The 16264-nt window shown below is 32.5% G+C and overlaps 1 protein-coding gene across 1 annotated transcript in view; it reads left to right on the plus strand.

Moving 5' to 3' along the window:
* The window catches only part of LOC132549613 (STE20-like serine/threonine-protein kinase), an 85968-nt gene extending 73262 nt beyond the window's left edge, over positions 1-12706 (plus strand). Inside the window, exons 15-21 of the mRNA XM_060213560.1 lie at positions 94-237; positions 760-889; positions 1092-1216; positions 2637-2825; positions 3059-3184; positions 3712-3825; positions 8470-12706. Of these exons, the coding sequence (XP_060069543.1) occupies positions 94-237; positions 760-889; positions 1092-1216; positions 2637-2825; positions 3059-3184; positions 3712-3825; positions 8470-8643 (1002 nt within the window). The 3' untranslated portion in view covers positions 8644-12706. The remainder of the gene's footprint in view (positions 1-93; positions 238-759; positions 890-1091; positions 1217-2636; positions 2826-3058; positions 3185-3711; positions 3826-8469) is intronic.
* The last annotated feature ends 3558 nt before the right edge of the window (positions 12707-16264 follow it).

Below are 16264 nucleotides of genomic sequence, written 5' to 3' on the forward strand. Positions count from 1 at the left end.
GTAATTTCTCTGATTTGTAAAACATGATGGGATTTCTTTCAAGCAAATTTTGATATATATCAGTCACAAAATTTGAATTTTTCTTTTCATCAGGAAAAGGAATATAAAACATTTAAAGAACAACAAAAGCAAGAGATGAAGCTGCTGAAACAAGAACTTGATTTGATGCCCAAAGACAATAAGAAAGAAAGTGTGAGGAAGAGGAAAGACCAGAAAGAGATTGAGCTGGCAGAAAAAGTAAGTGGAAGTCAAAATGGACGTAAGCTTGGATCAATGTTTTACAAGTTTCAGGACAAAGAATTGGCTCTGTGGTGTTAGAATGTCAAATCTTCAAGAGTTGTATGAATAGAGAAAATTTTGGGATTATGGAAATTTTGAATTTTTCGAAAAATGAAACAGAAAGAGAAAAAATCTGTTGTTCAAGTTGATTATGAAAGGTTCAGGGGTTGTAAGTTATGAGGTGGAAAGTTTAGGGTCAAATGGATAGTTACTAGAATAATTTAGGGCTCATAGATTGGGGGTCAAAATGCATCAACATAGATTTTAAATGATTAAGGTCATAGAAAGAAAAGAAAAGTAAGTGGCTATGATGAATAGCTATGAAAAGATTATAGGAAATAAAAACAGTCCAATACGGGACAGGATTAGTAAAGCAAGGGAGTTAACTCTAACATTCAACATAGATGTTATCACTTGTTTAATAAGACAATGTTTTGAAACCAGAACTGGTTTAAATAATAAAACTGAACTTTGTTACAGGAGCGACAGTTCTTTGAGAACCAACAGGAGAGAATGGAAAAGCACATGAAACAGCTTTCAGATACTCATCGCCAGAAGGTGGCGCTGTTGGAGAGTCAGTTCCTACAGCAGAAACAACAGTTGCTCCGATGTAAGTAAACCTCTGGCTATCTGCTTCAGGCCTCTACCTGAAGTAGATTTTTTAACTGTGAGAGAGACTAGACTTTAAGATATAAATGTCTGTTTCGTGTTTTACCCAGAAATTTGTTTTTTCAATGAATAGTAAGGCTATACAGATATAATTTTTTATCAATCATCTCTCTCATCGTGTTTTCTCCTCATTTTTCCTACAGCCCGAGAGTCTGTTATTTGGGAGACAGAAAAACAACAGCTCCATGAAAAACACCAACTGGCGAAGAGTCAATTGAAAGACATGTTCTTCCTTAAGCGACACCAGATGCTCACTCGTCACCAAAAGGTAGATAACTCTAAATGAATATTTCTTTTGTTCTGAGATATTTTAAAGAAAGATGGCATTAGAAAACATACATATTGGTCTGTTTGCTGTTCTATGTAAATGGATCACCCCCGGTTCTGTTTGCTGTTCTATGTAAATGGATCACCCCTAGCTCTGTTTTCTGTTCTATGTAAATGGATCACTCCCCGTTTCTGTTTTCTGTTCTATGTAGATGGATCACTCCCCGGTTCTGTTTGCTGTTCTATGTAGATGGATCACTCCCTTGCTCTGTTTGCTAATCTATGTAAATGGATCACACCCTTGTTCTGTTTGCTGTTCTATATAATTGGATCACACCCTTGTTCTGTTTGCTGTTCTATGTAAATGATCACACCCTTGTTCTTTTTGCTGTTCTATGTAAATGAATCACTCCCTGTTCTGTTTGCTGTTCTATGTAAATGGATCACCCCTTGCTCTGTTTGCTGTTCTATGTAAATGGATCACTCCCTTGCTTTGTTTGCTGTTCTATGTAAATGGATCACTCCCTTGCTCTGTTTGCTGTTCTATGTAAATGGATCACTCCCTAGCTCTGTTTTCTGTTCTATGTAAATGGATCACTCCCTTGCTCTGTTTACTGTTCTATGTAGATGGATCACTCCCTTGCTCTGTTTGCTGTTCTATGTAGATGGTTCTCTCCCTAGCTCTGTTTTCTGTTCTATGTAAATGGATCACTCCCTTGCTCTGTTTACTGTTCTATGTAGATGGATCACTCCCTTGCTCTGTTTGCTGTTCTATGTAGATGGATCACTCCCTTGCTCTGTTTGCTGTTCTATGTAGATGGATCACTCCCTTGCTCTGTTTGCTGTTCTATGTAAATGGATCACTCCCTTGCTGTGTTTGCTGTTCTATGTAAATGATCACTCCCTTGCTCTGTTTGCTGTTCTATGTAAATGGATCACTCCCTTGCTGTGTTTGCTGTTCTATGTAAATGATCACTCCCTTGCTCTGTTTGCTGTTCTATGTAAATGGATCACTCCCCTGTTCTGTTTACTGTTCTATGTAGATGGATCACTCCCTTGCTCTGTTTGCTGTTCTATGTAGATGGATCACTCCCTTGCTCTGTGTGCTGTTCTATGTAAATGGATCACTCCCTGTTCTGTTTGCTGTTCTATGTAAATGGATCACTCCCTTGCTCTGTTTGCTGTTCTATGTAAATGGATCACTCCCTTGCTGTGTTTGCTGTTCTATGTAAATGATCACTCCCTTGCTCTGTTTGCTGTTCTATGTAGATGGATCACTCCCCGGTTCTGTTTGCTGTTCTATGTAAATGGTTCACTCCCTTACTCTGTTTGCTGTTCTATGTAAATGGCTCACTCCCTGTTTATATGTATTCCATAGTTTTGAATCACTACCTGACATCCTTTAATCTTAATGTGTACAGGAAGTGGAGCAGATGAAGCGCAGTAACACCACTAAAGAGGAAGAGATGACAAGCCGGCACACGCTGGAAAAGAAACGTCTCCCGAAAATCTTAAAAAGCGAGGCCAAAACACGTGCCAACATGTTCAAACAGAGCTTACGCCTTAGTACCATTGGTTCACCAGAGGACGACCGTGCAAAAATGAAACAGGTTAGTATGCATCACTTTATCCATTTCAAGGTGATGTTTAGGTGTAATACAGTTTTATTTCATGTGTTAGCAGGCCAGTTAAATATTTGGTACACTATCATTTGGAAACGTGACTGGTAAGAAATCTGACATTGTCTGATTTTGTTTTTGAACAGAGGACGGAACAAAAGGAGATCCTGGTATTTTTTTTTTCTTTTGATGAATTTCGTTCATTGATTTTATGCTTATTCCAGTTTGAGGAAAATGAGAAGAAGCGGATGAAGGCAGAACAACAGCGCCAGGAACAGAAACACAAACGGCAGTGGGAGGAGCTTGTGTTCAGGAATGACACCAGTCTAAGGGAACTGGAGGCCCTACAGGTATCAACACACAATCTAAAACGGCACCAGAATCTCAGAAAATTTCAAATTAATTAGGTGCTAACATCAAACTAAGAATATGAGGAGTATAAAGGAATATACCACTGATCCAGTTGTGTTGCTTTAAGAAAGCTTTGCCGAAGATTTCGTTCTACTGTATTTTTATTCTTAACATAAGAAGACATTAGTCTGTTTTTTAAAAGAAATGAAAAGCAAACAAACAAAACTATTGAAATTAAGCAAAAAATATAATTATATTCTGAACTTAGAGTACGGTGCACAAAACTTGGTGTTGTAAGGGTAATATTCCAGACATGTTAATTACAAATGATGCAAAAAAAAATAAAATAAACTCTCTAATGTAATTGGTCAGAATATGATGTGACGGTTTTGTAATTTTGAATTTGAAATTGAAACGGTGAAAATTCTGTATGATTGTAACTAAAGTGATTACAGATAAGGGAGATAATATGTAGGTCATTATATTCCATTCATTCTCAAGTATTGCATTATTAATGTAATTTTAGGCGGAGAAACGAAAAATGTTGATGGAGCACGAGACACAGAAAATTAAGGAGTTGGACGATCAGTATGCAAATGAGCTACGTGAGTGGAAGAACCAGCTTACGCCGAGAAAACAGGTAAAGACATCTTCTCACACTACAACTGTAGGCTAGGGTTGAAACAAATAGCGGCTTTTCCCTATGTTTTCTTTTCTTATTTTTAGAGCTTATTTGCATCAGTATTTGCTTTTGTAGTGAAATTTGTCTTTTTGTAAACTTCTTCTCTTCCTCGTGGTATTTTCTTAGAAAAGATTTAGAATTTCTACCTAAAAAAAAAAAAATTGATTCTGTTATGCTTGGCTATATTGATACCGAAAATGGCAGTTCTATGATGACTGGTTGATTTATCTGATATGATCTTCAGGTAAATAATTTTAATAGGGACTGAAAAAAAAAAATCAAAATGTTCTTTTTCATTGAATTCTGAATGTTTTTAATTAAAGTCTACAAGTGGCGAGCATTCTGGAGGGAAGGCAAGAACAAGCAAATGAAGCAAATGTTCAGAAAGTAACAAAATATTTGTTTTTGTGTTTGCAATTTCATATTTCTTTTTATAATCAAGTACTTCTTTCAGCCTTTGAATTTTGATGTGATGTGGCTGTCAAAATTCATATTCAGTTGTCTGGAATTTAAATTTATCATGTCATATTTTCATGCACTGAGTGTTTTGTATGGCATGTGCTGTGTATTTTATCTGTGATCTGTTGATTTACATTATATTATAACCCATTCTTACATAATATTTATGTAACATATAATTTATGTAGTAAATTACGATGCTATCCCGTTATTGGTTAGTGTTAAAATTGTTTATTGGGATTGTCACTTTTCAACAGTATTAGATTATTTCGAAAGAAAATAAGCAAATTTTAGACCAGAAAATAGACAAGGATGTGATGTCTTATTTTTGTTTCAAAATCAAGAGAAGTCCAAATATTAATTTTTCTAGAACTTCTTGGCAAGAAACATAGAAAATAAATACCTGGAAATTTTAAGTGAAAGGAATGGGCCACAAAATGTTAACATTTAAACTAGATCATTCTTAAAACAGGGACAAGAACATCAAATAAATTTCATTGTAGAGGAGAAATGAACATTGTGTAAATTTGAAGAAAGAACATTGAACCCTTTTCAGTGGAGAATTTTGAACCGAAGATGGAGAAGCGGTTACCTGTGTAATTTAAGCACTGATCACGATATTCATTATTTCTCACATATTCTATCATTATCTAACACAAAGCTTTGAAAATGCTTCAATCATTGTATAGAGAGAAGTAGCATATTGATGTTTTCTTTTCTTCGTAATTGTTAGGATAGGTTTTTGAATTGAATATCTATCATGGGTGTGACATTTCAATTATTGTATTTATACTATTTTGGTATTTCTTAACTTCTGTTCAGAATGGCTTGCAACTTTTCATTCTGTCATTTTGTAGTGCAAAGTTTTCTGCTCTTGTGCAGAGATACTGATGGTTGTGTCGTTTGTTTGTGAGAGTAATGTTATGAGAAAAGATGTCATTTTCTCCGGCAAACTGATGATGTAACAAACAATACATGCTCACAAGAGAAGATAACTCTACATTACAAGAAGCTAGAATATTGAATGCACTGATGCCAAGCATAGCACCCAACACTTTCACTTGTGACTCTCGTATCAAATACGGACTGATTTTAAAATAGACAATTAATATATATTGCTTGTAAGCATTATTTATTTGTTTATTTATTTATTTATCATAGAATTGCTCGAACATATACAATAGCCTGAAGAATGAACTAGCTGAAATTTACACTTTAGGCCATTCTGCAATCACTTTAATTGTACAATTGTAATAGTTTCGTTCAATGTACTTTTTGAAAAGACAGTCTCACAGCAGTAAACAGCTGTTGACTTTAGATGATGTCATTATGCTGTTCTGTTAACCCACTCTGTAACAGAAGATAACTATTAACTAATAGGGATAACTTACATTTGTTTAACACACCAATTTACTATGTAATGGTACACTACTTATTTCATGTTGTTCAAAACTAATCGAATTTTTCGCAAAGTTATTTTCTTGCATTGAAAAGCTAAGATGAAAATCAGAAAATATATTGAATGTATTGGGGAAAAAAATATTGAGGGGAAAAGGGAAAAATATTATATGAATTGAATGGTTATTTATTCAGAGTCAAATTACTGTAAAACCATATATTTTTGTGGGGCTCAATTCTCATGGATTCTTTATTTTGTGGATAAATATAGCTCATGAATTCTTATTGTAATTTTGATATTTTGTGGACATATGAACTGGTGGATTAAGAATATCAAAGTCAACAAAAATTAATTCCTGGACGAAACATTCGTTTTTTGAGGGGGTGGGGTAATTGGTATAATTGGTCCTAAATAACTCTAGTTGTTTATGGACTGTGAATAATCAAATAAAATTTTTATAAACTTTTCAATTAGTTTTGAACAACCGAGTTCAGCTGGTGTACACACCAAGCCTTATTATGGGTATTAATTTGATATTTATCCAAATGGTAGATATTGAAAAAAAAAAAAAATCACAATGAAGTATCAAAATTTTATGTGCAATTTTTCACAATGGCTGAATTTCAGCAAAATTTGCTTGCACAAGTCATTTTACAGAGTCGTAAGTACAGAATGTAACTCGTCCGATTTCTGGTGAAAATTGTTGACTACTTTTCCCTTGCATGCTATTGGTTGAAAGTTTCCAAGTTATTTCATATCATATGACTGCTGTCATTTTGAAATATAGTAATATTTTTTATATTGAAATAGTAATTTTTGTTTAAACCAAAAAGAAAGACTTTGAAAGTGAAGAAAAAGAAAATTTCAAGACTCCTTTATCCTTTTGATAATGGTGTGTTCTCAAAAATTAAAAAAAAAAGAAACAAATAAAACAGAAACAAAAAAACCCACAACTTTTGATAGTACTGTTATTATCCTGCAATATGCCCAGCGGATGAATACATGACCACTGACTCAAATTTGGAGGGGGATGGGCTTATTACAGAACAATGGTACAATATTTCATTGCATATCTACCAAAATTACTATAACTGGAGTTGTTGGACATGGGCTTATTGTTGGATAAATACAGTGTTTTGATGATCAGGTTTTACAATCAATACATCTATTAAGATGTTCTAAGTCATATGATGAAAGATTATTTGTCAGTGTAGGTCTAAAATGAATTTATCAAACTCTGATGTTGGGCACATGTTCTACTTGTAACTGATAAGAACATCGTTTGATCTATTCCATCCTTTAGATCAACACTCCCTATTGATCCTTTAAGTATATCACACTTCCAAGTAAAATGTCTCTGTTCTAACACTTCAGCATTATCTTTCTCTATTTCAGCGCAAACAAAATTGATAAAGAAGATGGGTTGCAGTCAAATATCAAAATAAATAAAGATAATTGAATAAATTAAAAATGTGGGGGAAGTTTTTAAAACCAAACCCAGTGTAGTACCAACTAATGGAAAAGAGATAAAAAAAAAAAAAAATGAAATAAAAAATTAAATATTGACAGTGCAATTTATTTGTTTCTGTCAATTTTTTCCACTTCTGTTTCGAAGATTTTGGATAGCTATTTTTTATAATGCTCATGTCTTATCAATTTTATTGAGAATATATTCTGGAACCCATCTTCAAAACTTTTAGAATTGAAATGATTCTGTTGTTTTGATTACTTTTATGTTATTTTGATTTGTTTTAGCTGAAGATTTTAGTGAGTTTTAGGAAATGTTAGCATCAATTGATGTGACGAGTATAAATTAATTTGATTGATATGTATGTTAGAGCTCAAGGAAAAGAATGATTAGAATTAGCTTCATTTTTTATTCATTGTATATGTAAAAATACTTAAATTTTATCTTGTATAAAGGCAAAAAAAGTATTAAACAAATTTACTAACTAGACATTTGTTTCAGAAAATTATTCTGTATAGTTAAATGAGGCTTAGGGAACTAGTGTCTGATGTTGATATCTTAAATAGCACCTTTACCTGACAGTATGTTGGTGTATGATTGAATGTTATTTTGCATGTGTGTATGAAACAACAAGGTTACTAGTATGGTATGACTCAGATTTTCAATCCTGTTGGTTTGGAGAAAACAAAAAAAAAGGAATGGAGGTTCCCATAAATCCCTTTTCTGAAATAAATAAATTGGAATTTGGTATGGATGTAGATGTAGCTGGATGGGTACTAACAATGTTGAATAATTTGAGAGGGAAAAAAAAAACAAAAACAAAAAACAAAAACAAAAAACAAAAACAGAATAATTTTAAAATATGATTATTATGTTGATTTCCTCTATTGAAATAATACTACAAATATTGGCAAAAATTGATTTACACAAAAATTGATTTACACAAAAATTTATTTTTTTGAATTTTAAAAAAAGTCACATGTACATTATAGTTGTACTGATAATGATTTTGTTTTCACATCAGGAATTACTTTAACATCATTATCAAAAAGTACTGTAGAGAAATAAAGAATTTTATATCATATTTAGAAATTACTAGTGGAAAAAATGGATATTTTAATATTCTTTTTTATTGAGTTTACTTTTGTTTATTTTGTTAGTTTGAAAGGATACACCCCATGCAGAAGTCAGCATGTATGTACTTTCAATTTTTAATGTTACACTAAAGAGATCAGTCTTCACTTAACTTCATTTCTTTTTGTTTATTTTCATGCAGAAATTGGAAGAAGAATTCCAGAGACAGAGGGAGGAACAAGAGAAATTCTATGGTACTGTTCTGATAACGGGGAATGACGGAGGGCATCAATCCGCTCCTCGATCACAGCCCAACAGTCTCCGTGGTAACAAGGAGGATGGCGTGAAATCATCCAGACATTCGACTGTGATATGATAAACTGAACTAGTGTGTGTCGCTTAAGCCTTTCATTTGACTCTTGATGGGCTGGAACCACAGATTAATGTGTTCTCTTAAGATTTTTTTTTTTAAAATCGACAAGAGTATTGCTAAAAAGGAATCAGTTATTCAGAACTGTTGATACAGGAATTTTGATTGTTTTGAAATGTAAAAGAAAGACTTTGTAATGAAGGCAATTGTTTAATTTGAAAGAAAATTCAAATTAATCTGATATGTTTGTTTTCTGTATAAAAGGTAAACGTTATGCATGGTCTCAGTATGTGACTTTTAAGTCTACAAAGTGAATAAGGAAAAGACTTATGCATCTAGCTTTTTATTTGTGTTGGACTAGTATGTTATGATATAAGTTTTTACTACAAAAGCAATTTAGTTTGTTTATTAATGTAGGACGATTGCTGTGAGTGCTGAGACAGTAAAGTGTTGTCAAGTGTTGTCTCCCTTAGTTATTGGGATTGTCTCCCTTTGTTTATTAATCATTTATTGGTATGATAGAGTTTGTAATGTAATTTGATATACATGTAGGTGATTATTTGTTGGGTTCTCATAATCTTTAACTCTCTTTTATCAATTTCACTTGAAGAGAACATTTTGTTACTGTTTTTTTGTGCTTTGGTTATGTTATATACACACTATGTATGTTGTTAAAAAATGATTTTAAAAGTTTAGAGGAGATGTCTTTTTCATATGAATGATTTTCCTCTGTTTCCTATACCAATATCTACCAGACTGTTTGTAGTGTTAATAGTTTACAAACATTGATAAAAGTCTCCTTCAGTTACTTGAAATTGTGTCAAACAAATTTAAAACCTTGAAATCTTTTTTTTTGTTTTTTGCTTGAGGTCACAAATCTTGTTTCCTTGACATTTTAAAGCTTGCTTTACATAACAAAAAAGAATTCAATTTTGTCAGTCACTGATTAGCAATGGACAAATTCACTTACACATGGAGTCTTATTTAACAAAATAAAAATCTGAAGTGTCATGCTCAAGTATAAGGAAGAATTTTTTATTTATTTAAGGTGAATAATTCCTAGGACCGAATTCGCCTTCTGTCTGCATTCATTATGCAAAAACAGTAGTCTTTGCACAAACAATCAAATTTAAAGAGAAAAAAATGCAAATGGGATGAATTCAAATAAGTGGTGTATTTTTTCCTTCTTAGTGAATTTGTTCAGTTTAAGACTGTATTGTACAACATTGTGAAGAAAACTAGTTTAATTTTCACAACTGTGGAAAGCTAGCAAATTTTGTCATGTTAGAAGGAAAAATGCAACTAGAAGATAGTAGAATGAGGGATAACTCCGTTAAAACTAGCAGAAGGTTACATAAAAAATTAATTACGATCTTGATACGGAAAATCTGTGATACAACAGCTATTTGTATATGTTTGTATAAGATAACTCATAATTCCTTATCACATATAAACATGCAAAATGAATCCTAAATGTCAGTTTTATTTATTTCAGAAAAAAAATACTCGTCAATATTATTATAGGAAGTAATGATCAAAACTGATAAGTTTGTATATTTTGTATTATTTTGATATCTTATTCATTAGAAGATTAAAAGTGTAGAAATAGGTAGGTGATTTATTCCTGATACACTGCATAAACTAACACACAAAACAATCACACATTTTATATTAGATAATGAGATGATACAAATAGTGGTTGATGAAATTTCATGGAAAAGGATATTTTATTATGAGTGCGATTTGTAAAATTTTGTTTTTTTTCATTTATTTAATTTTTTTCATTGAGGCATTTAAAATTACATGTATGGGCAAAAATTGGTTCAGAATTGAAAGAAAGTGACAGATATTTTGTTTTTAGAAACACATAATGTATCCCTAATGAAAAATAAAATTAGAAAAAAAAAAAAGATGATGCACCTTACACATACATGTACATATTGTTAGTGATGTAGGCAATGAATGTTTGTTACTGAACAATGACAGTAGTGAAATATAGAGAAATACAGTGAAATGTATAGTGAAATACATTTATATACAGAAATATAGTGAAAATTGCAGATATTTTGGAAAATGTAAAAATAATTGTTACAGTACAATTTTGAATCTTCTTCATGTAAAATATGCTATGATTTAAATATACCTTTTATGTAACCAAAAATGAAGAAAACTAAATTCAATTTGCAGTAATTTTGTCCTTGTCTTTTAGCAAAAGATAGATGTCTTGAATATGCCGATAAACCTGTTTTTAAAAAACTAAATGAAATTGTACTTAATTTTTTTTACATTTGAATTTAAGTTCAGTAGCTATGTGTTAGTTTAAGGTAAATACTATGATTATGATATTTAATTTAAAAAGTAAATTGTGATATAATGGAAAATAACAGATCTACAGAACATTCCACAAAAATGATTAGAAAAGATATTTATTTTACTAACTAGGCTATTTAATTACTACCCACCCGTTAGAACGATTGTATCTGTATACATCATAAAGGGAAAGGAGATTTTATTTATCTTCTGAAGATGCAGGTTATCCAGATAATTCAACGCTTCATCAATACAGATTATGTAAGCACATCTTCTCTTGGTTGGATGAATACCTTGATGTGATTGTGAATTATTGTTTATAACTTATGAAAAAAAAAATGATGTATCAAATTCACGGATATTGTGTTAGTTATGCGATTTGTGCAATCCTGGTGTACACCTACTGTTGTTTGGTTCTCTATAATTCTGAGAAAAAAAGTGACAGAGAAGTGCCATATACTAACTATATATACAATTTTTTTTCGTCTTCGTTTTTATAAAAGTAGATTTTAATTTTGGAATTATTAGAAGATTAATAAGGGAAAAAATTGAATAGTATTAATACATTGTGTAAGATTTATAATTTTGATGAAGGTGTAAAAAAGAAAAGAAAATACATCAAGTGTTTGGTACTTCATATTGAAAATATTGGTGTAAGGAATGTTTGTTTGGCCTTTTATAATTATTAGTATTATTGTCATAGAGTATGTTTATTACAGTGCTTACAGAAACCGCAAAACCAATGTACATCTTTCTTTTACAACTAAATTCAATTCAGGTATAAATAAGTATCTGAATATTCCTTTTGGTCCCTCATAATGGATTCAATAATGCTAAGAAAATGGGCAAAAATATTTTTGTGGCCAATTAAGCAAGTGATATTGAGTCATTTCAGTAGCTCGGTATTGCATAGAAATAGCTTTTACTTGCCTTTCAATTTCAACTGCAATAATAATCAGAATTTACAGTAAAGAATGGTTTTCTGGAGGAAAAAATGTTAAAAGCTGAAATCTTTTGAGGCCAAATAATATCTTTTAAAAGAAATTTTGTTTTTTTTTCTCGAATGCTTTTTTAGTTTATGTTATCAGCTTAAACCAGTTTGATTAAGAAAATATCAGCAGTAGCAGAAATCTGTATCGTGTAAAGGGTAAAAATGATATATTCATGAATAATGTACAATCTTTTTTTTTTATTTGTTTCATGATCATTTGTCAGTAAATGTACCAAATCAAAATATTTTGAGTAAAACATTTACATTTGATAGCATTGATTGACAAAGAAAATAGTTCAGAGAGTTTTAAGGTGTACTTTAGAACAGCTTGTCACCGAAAATTTTATTAATGCAAAATTGACACTCATACCTACTATTGAAGTAGAAATTTGTTAAGCCTTGTAAAGTCCTTGCTGACACTAGTGTCTCCGTGCTTAATGTTTATTCAGATTCAATACATAGTTGGTACGGTGTATATTTGATTGTACTTACATATCTACGTTGTATGTTGTATATATTTATATTTAAATCACCTTGTCATCTTTGTTCAATCCTGAGTGAGATGTTATACTGCCTATAGTTGTTATGGAGTCAGACATTTCTAAACCGAATCGTGCACACAATATACACACATATGCCATTTCATGTATTAATGCATTATAACTGTTATAATATCACACTTAATTGTTTTCACAAGTCATTGTGATGAAACGATTATTATTAATAAAATTTACCAGTCTGATGAAATAAATTTTATTTCAATGTCAATTATTGTTGTCTGTGTTTGTCCCACGAACATACACTACATATGTATTTGGTTTTGAATCTGTGCTGTGAGTTGCACACCTGACATAAAGATTGAATCTTGTTTGTTTTCATTTCATGTGTGATTTAGTAAACAAGTTAAGAAATTTTTTCCCCCTAATTTTTGCTAGCCTTTGTGCAAGCTGATATACAATATATGTGATGAGATTCACAAGTCACATATCAAATGGAAATGGGTTTAAGATTCTGTTTAGGACATGGTTGATTATTCAGACAAATAAATGGACATTTTCTTGTCACACTTGATGTAATTTTAACTCTTTAACTCAAGGTAGTCGTGTAATGAATTGTTTTAACCAAAGTGTAATAATGCCTCAAATGAAATGGTGTCGCCATCTTTGATACTCCAGAGGTACCGCTTGCTATCACTCTCTGCACCCCCGAACATTTCCAGGCAAAATTGAAGGTTCCATGTGTGATAACTTGTGGATAAGACAAGACTAGCCTAATCCTTTAATGGACATCAAACAAATCTCTGGTCACATAATGGTATGTTGTATGTACTGGCATTAAAGTTCAGTGTTGCTCCAGTTACCACAGGTACATGGAAAACACCACAAGGTATGCTGGAGACAGCAGCTCCACAAGGTGTGCTGGAGACAGCAGCTCCATGAGATTCATAGACTGAAGCACTACAAGAGAGACCATACACCATGAGGTACAAAGACAGTAGAGCCAGGAGGTACACAGAGGCGGTAGCGTCAGGTGGTGCACAAAGAAGGTAGTGCCACAAGGTACATGAACACAATGATATCACTATGAGGTACACAGATGGTAGCCTCACAAGGTACATAGACATGTTAGTGCCACGAGTTACACATGGATGGTAGCTTCAAGAGGTAAAGACAAAATAGCAATAAGAGGTACACAGACACTGAAATGCCACAAGGTACACATAGTTGGTAGCACCTTGAGGAACACAGAGATGGTAGAACCACAGTCCGCAGGCATATTAGTGCCACAAGGTACACACACGGTAGCGCCAGGTCGACGACAATTGTTTTGTAAGTAAATGTATGAATGTTGTTCTTAAAACATCGGGCCTTTTTCGTTTAGATTTTTTAATTTTCCTCCCAAAATTCCCAACTATCTTGAAAGGTTAAAATGAAAAGGTATATATGTCTTGTTTGAAATTCCAAGAATTAGTAATAGCAGGGAATCGCTATATGGCTGAAAAGTGTCAAATTTGAACCCTGGATCATTTGAATAGAATTCTACCCGTCACTCAACAGTTTTTATACAAACTGCACGTGCTCCAGAAAAAATGGCGGTCATGGCTGGTCGACGCTCACAGGTGTTGTATACGCTTCACCTGTGTAAGGTACAAGAAAAGAAGTGTATATCTTTAGTTCTCTCGTCCCACCAAGATAAACTTTCATTTCATCACGGAAAGTTCATCGAAAGTTTAAGCAATAACTGGTCGTTCCAACCGGTCTACCTGGAAAGTTGAACTCGAATTCAACACTTGTACACCAATTACAAAATTGGTTGAAAAGTAGCTACGACCATCCATCAACATCGCAATATCGATCAATGGCGAAATCCAAATGCCAACGTGCGTATCTGTTTTTAGGCTACCGTACAAAAGACTGATTAAAGGATGTGTGTCCGTGTGTCTTATTTTTATTTTGTCATAAGCCCCAGCAAAGGCTTTACACGTTGGTATTTAAATTTGCAAGATCGTCATGACTTTTTTTTTAATATGAAAAAAACTATCGTGTCTTGTTCCACCATACTCAATACCAAGTGAACGGCGAGAGCAGGTCAGTAGCGTACGGGACAGACCCTGCGTCTGCATGGTAAACCTCAGTTTGTCGTCCGATTATATGATATTACGCTCGCAATACAGATGGATCTAGTTGTTTATATCGTGCTTTTGTCGATTTCGTCGATTCTGTTTCATATTATGCGGTGATTTGTTTCAGTAAAGCGTGACGAATATCGTTTGATGATGATAAATTGATAATAGAGGTAGATTGTTTAACTTGATATCGACAATGTGCATTGCATAATGTATAGTTTGTAAGTATATGAATAATCCATGAATACACGTGTGTTCCGATGTAGAATTTCACCTGTAATTAGTGTTACGGTCATTGTTTACATTTAACTGCTGTATCCATGTATATTGATTCGTCCATTTTTTAAACGAAGAAAGTAACCCGGATTTCAATGTCTTCATGATAGAAAAAGGTTTGATATTCAGATACACATGTACTCGAGTATTTTTGTTTTCTGACAAAACTTTGACGATCTCACCAATTCACAAATAAACGCCACAGAAATAAGGATCAATATTGGTATTCACCCTTCACATTTGGACTTTTAAGTAAACAGTCAATTTTCCTACAAACCATTCTTGTGTATGAAGTAGAACATATGGATCGTGGGAGGTGGAGGATGATAACTTCGTCAGACAGGCAGGTATTTTGTTTCTTGAATAAAACAAAATCATGCAAATGTTTTACAATGACTGATTAGTTAAGGTTAATTACGAGGATAATCCCCGAAGCCGCAGTTGTGGAGCGTCGAAAGGTGGCGTTCTTCGCAGCAACAGGCCGTTAAGATTATTTATATGACTATAGAAGAATCGTTTAGCTAATTACGTATCCATGAATTTCTAAAATACAACAGGCAATAAAGAAATAGAAATGAAAATGCAAAACCCATTGCATTTTAATTTTCTTAATTGCGGGTTAGAATTTTAATTTAACTTAATTTAAAATCACATAACTCTTTACGAGGCCGACACGAAGTCCATAGCATTTGGAATTTAAACATTAGCAGGAACACGGAGAGAACATCGAGCAATAATAATTCCTACACAATACGTATCAGGAACGGCAACTGTGTGGTTGAGATTTTGAATACATTCTGACCACCCAGAGTTACTTCCCTTCATTTCGTTCCTACCGGCTAATATCGTCTTGACTGAAGACACGATATCGCAGCTAATATTATGTGTGGATTCCGTTAAATATTTCTTCAATGAATTATTTTATTTTAAGTCTAATGAAATGTGTGACAAGATTGTCTATCTAAAAAGATTTTGGTTCCAAGACGGGATAACAAGACATCTGGAAAAATAAGATAATAATTTACTTGTTAAAAAGGTTGGTTTAATGTATTTAAAGTTATACAAATGCAACATATTTTCGATAAATGCTCGCTGTATTATTATTTTTTTTAATTTTGATGGTACAGCGATATATGCTTGCACATATTAATAGTTTCTCCAGAAAAGACAAATTATCAGAGTTATTTCCGTTAAATCCCTTTATTAGAGTTCTTCTCGTTTAACGCTTTCTACAATGGACTTTTGACCTTTGACCTCTTTCTCGCATGATTTATGTTAATTTTGTTACATGTTGTGAAATATTTGATAATTCAACGACAAAAGAAAAGTGTTTAAAAATACAATATCTAGTGAAAATTTAAAAAAAAAAATGACTAATGAAAGAAGAAGATATTGCCGTGTTTTTAAACGACAAATACATAATA

The sequence above is a fragment of the Ylistrum balloti genome, unplaced genomic scaffold (assembly GCF_031769215.1).
Source record: "Ylistrum balloti isolate Yb309-2 unplaced genomic scaffold, AGI_CSIRO_Ybal_v1 Utg370066, whole genome shotgun sequence".
NCBI classification, from domain to species: domain Eukaryota; kingdom Metazoa; phylum Mollusca; class Bivalvia; order Pectinida; family Pectinidae; genus Ylistrum; species Ylistrum balloti.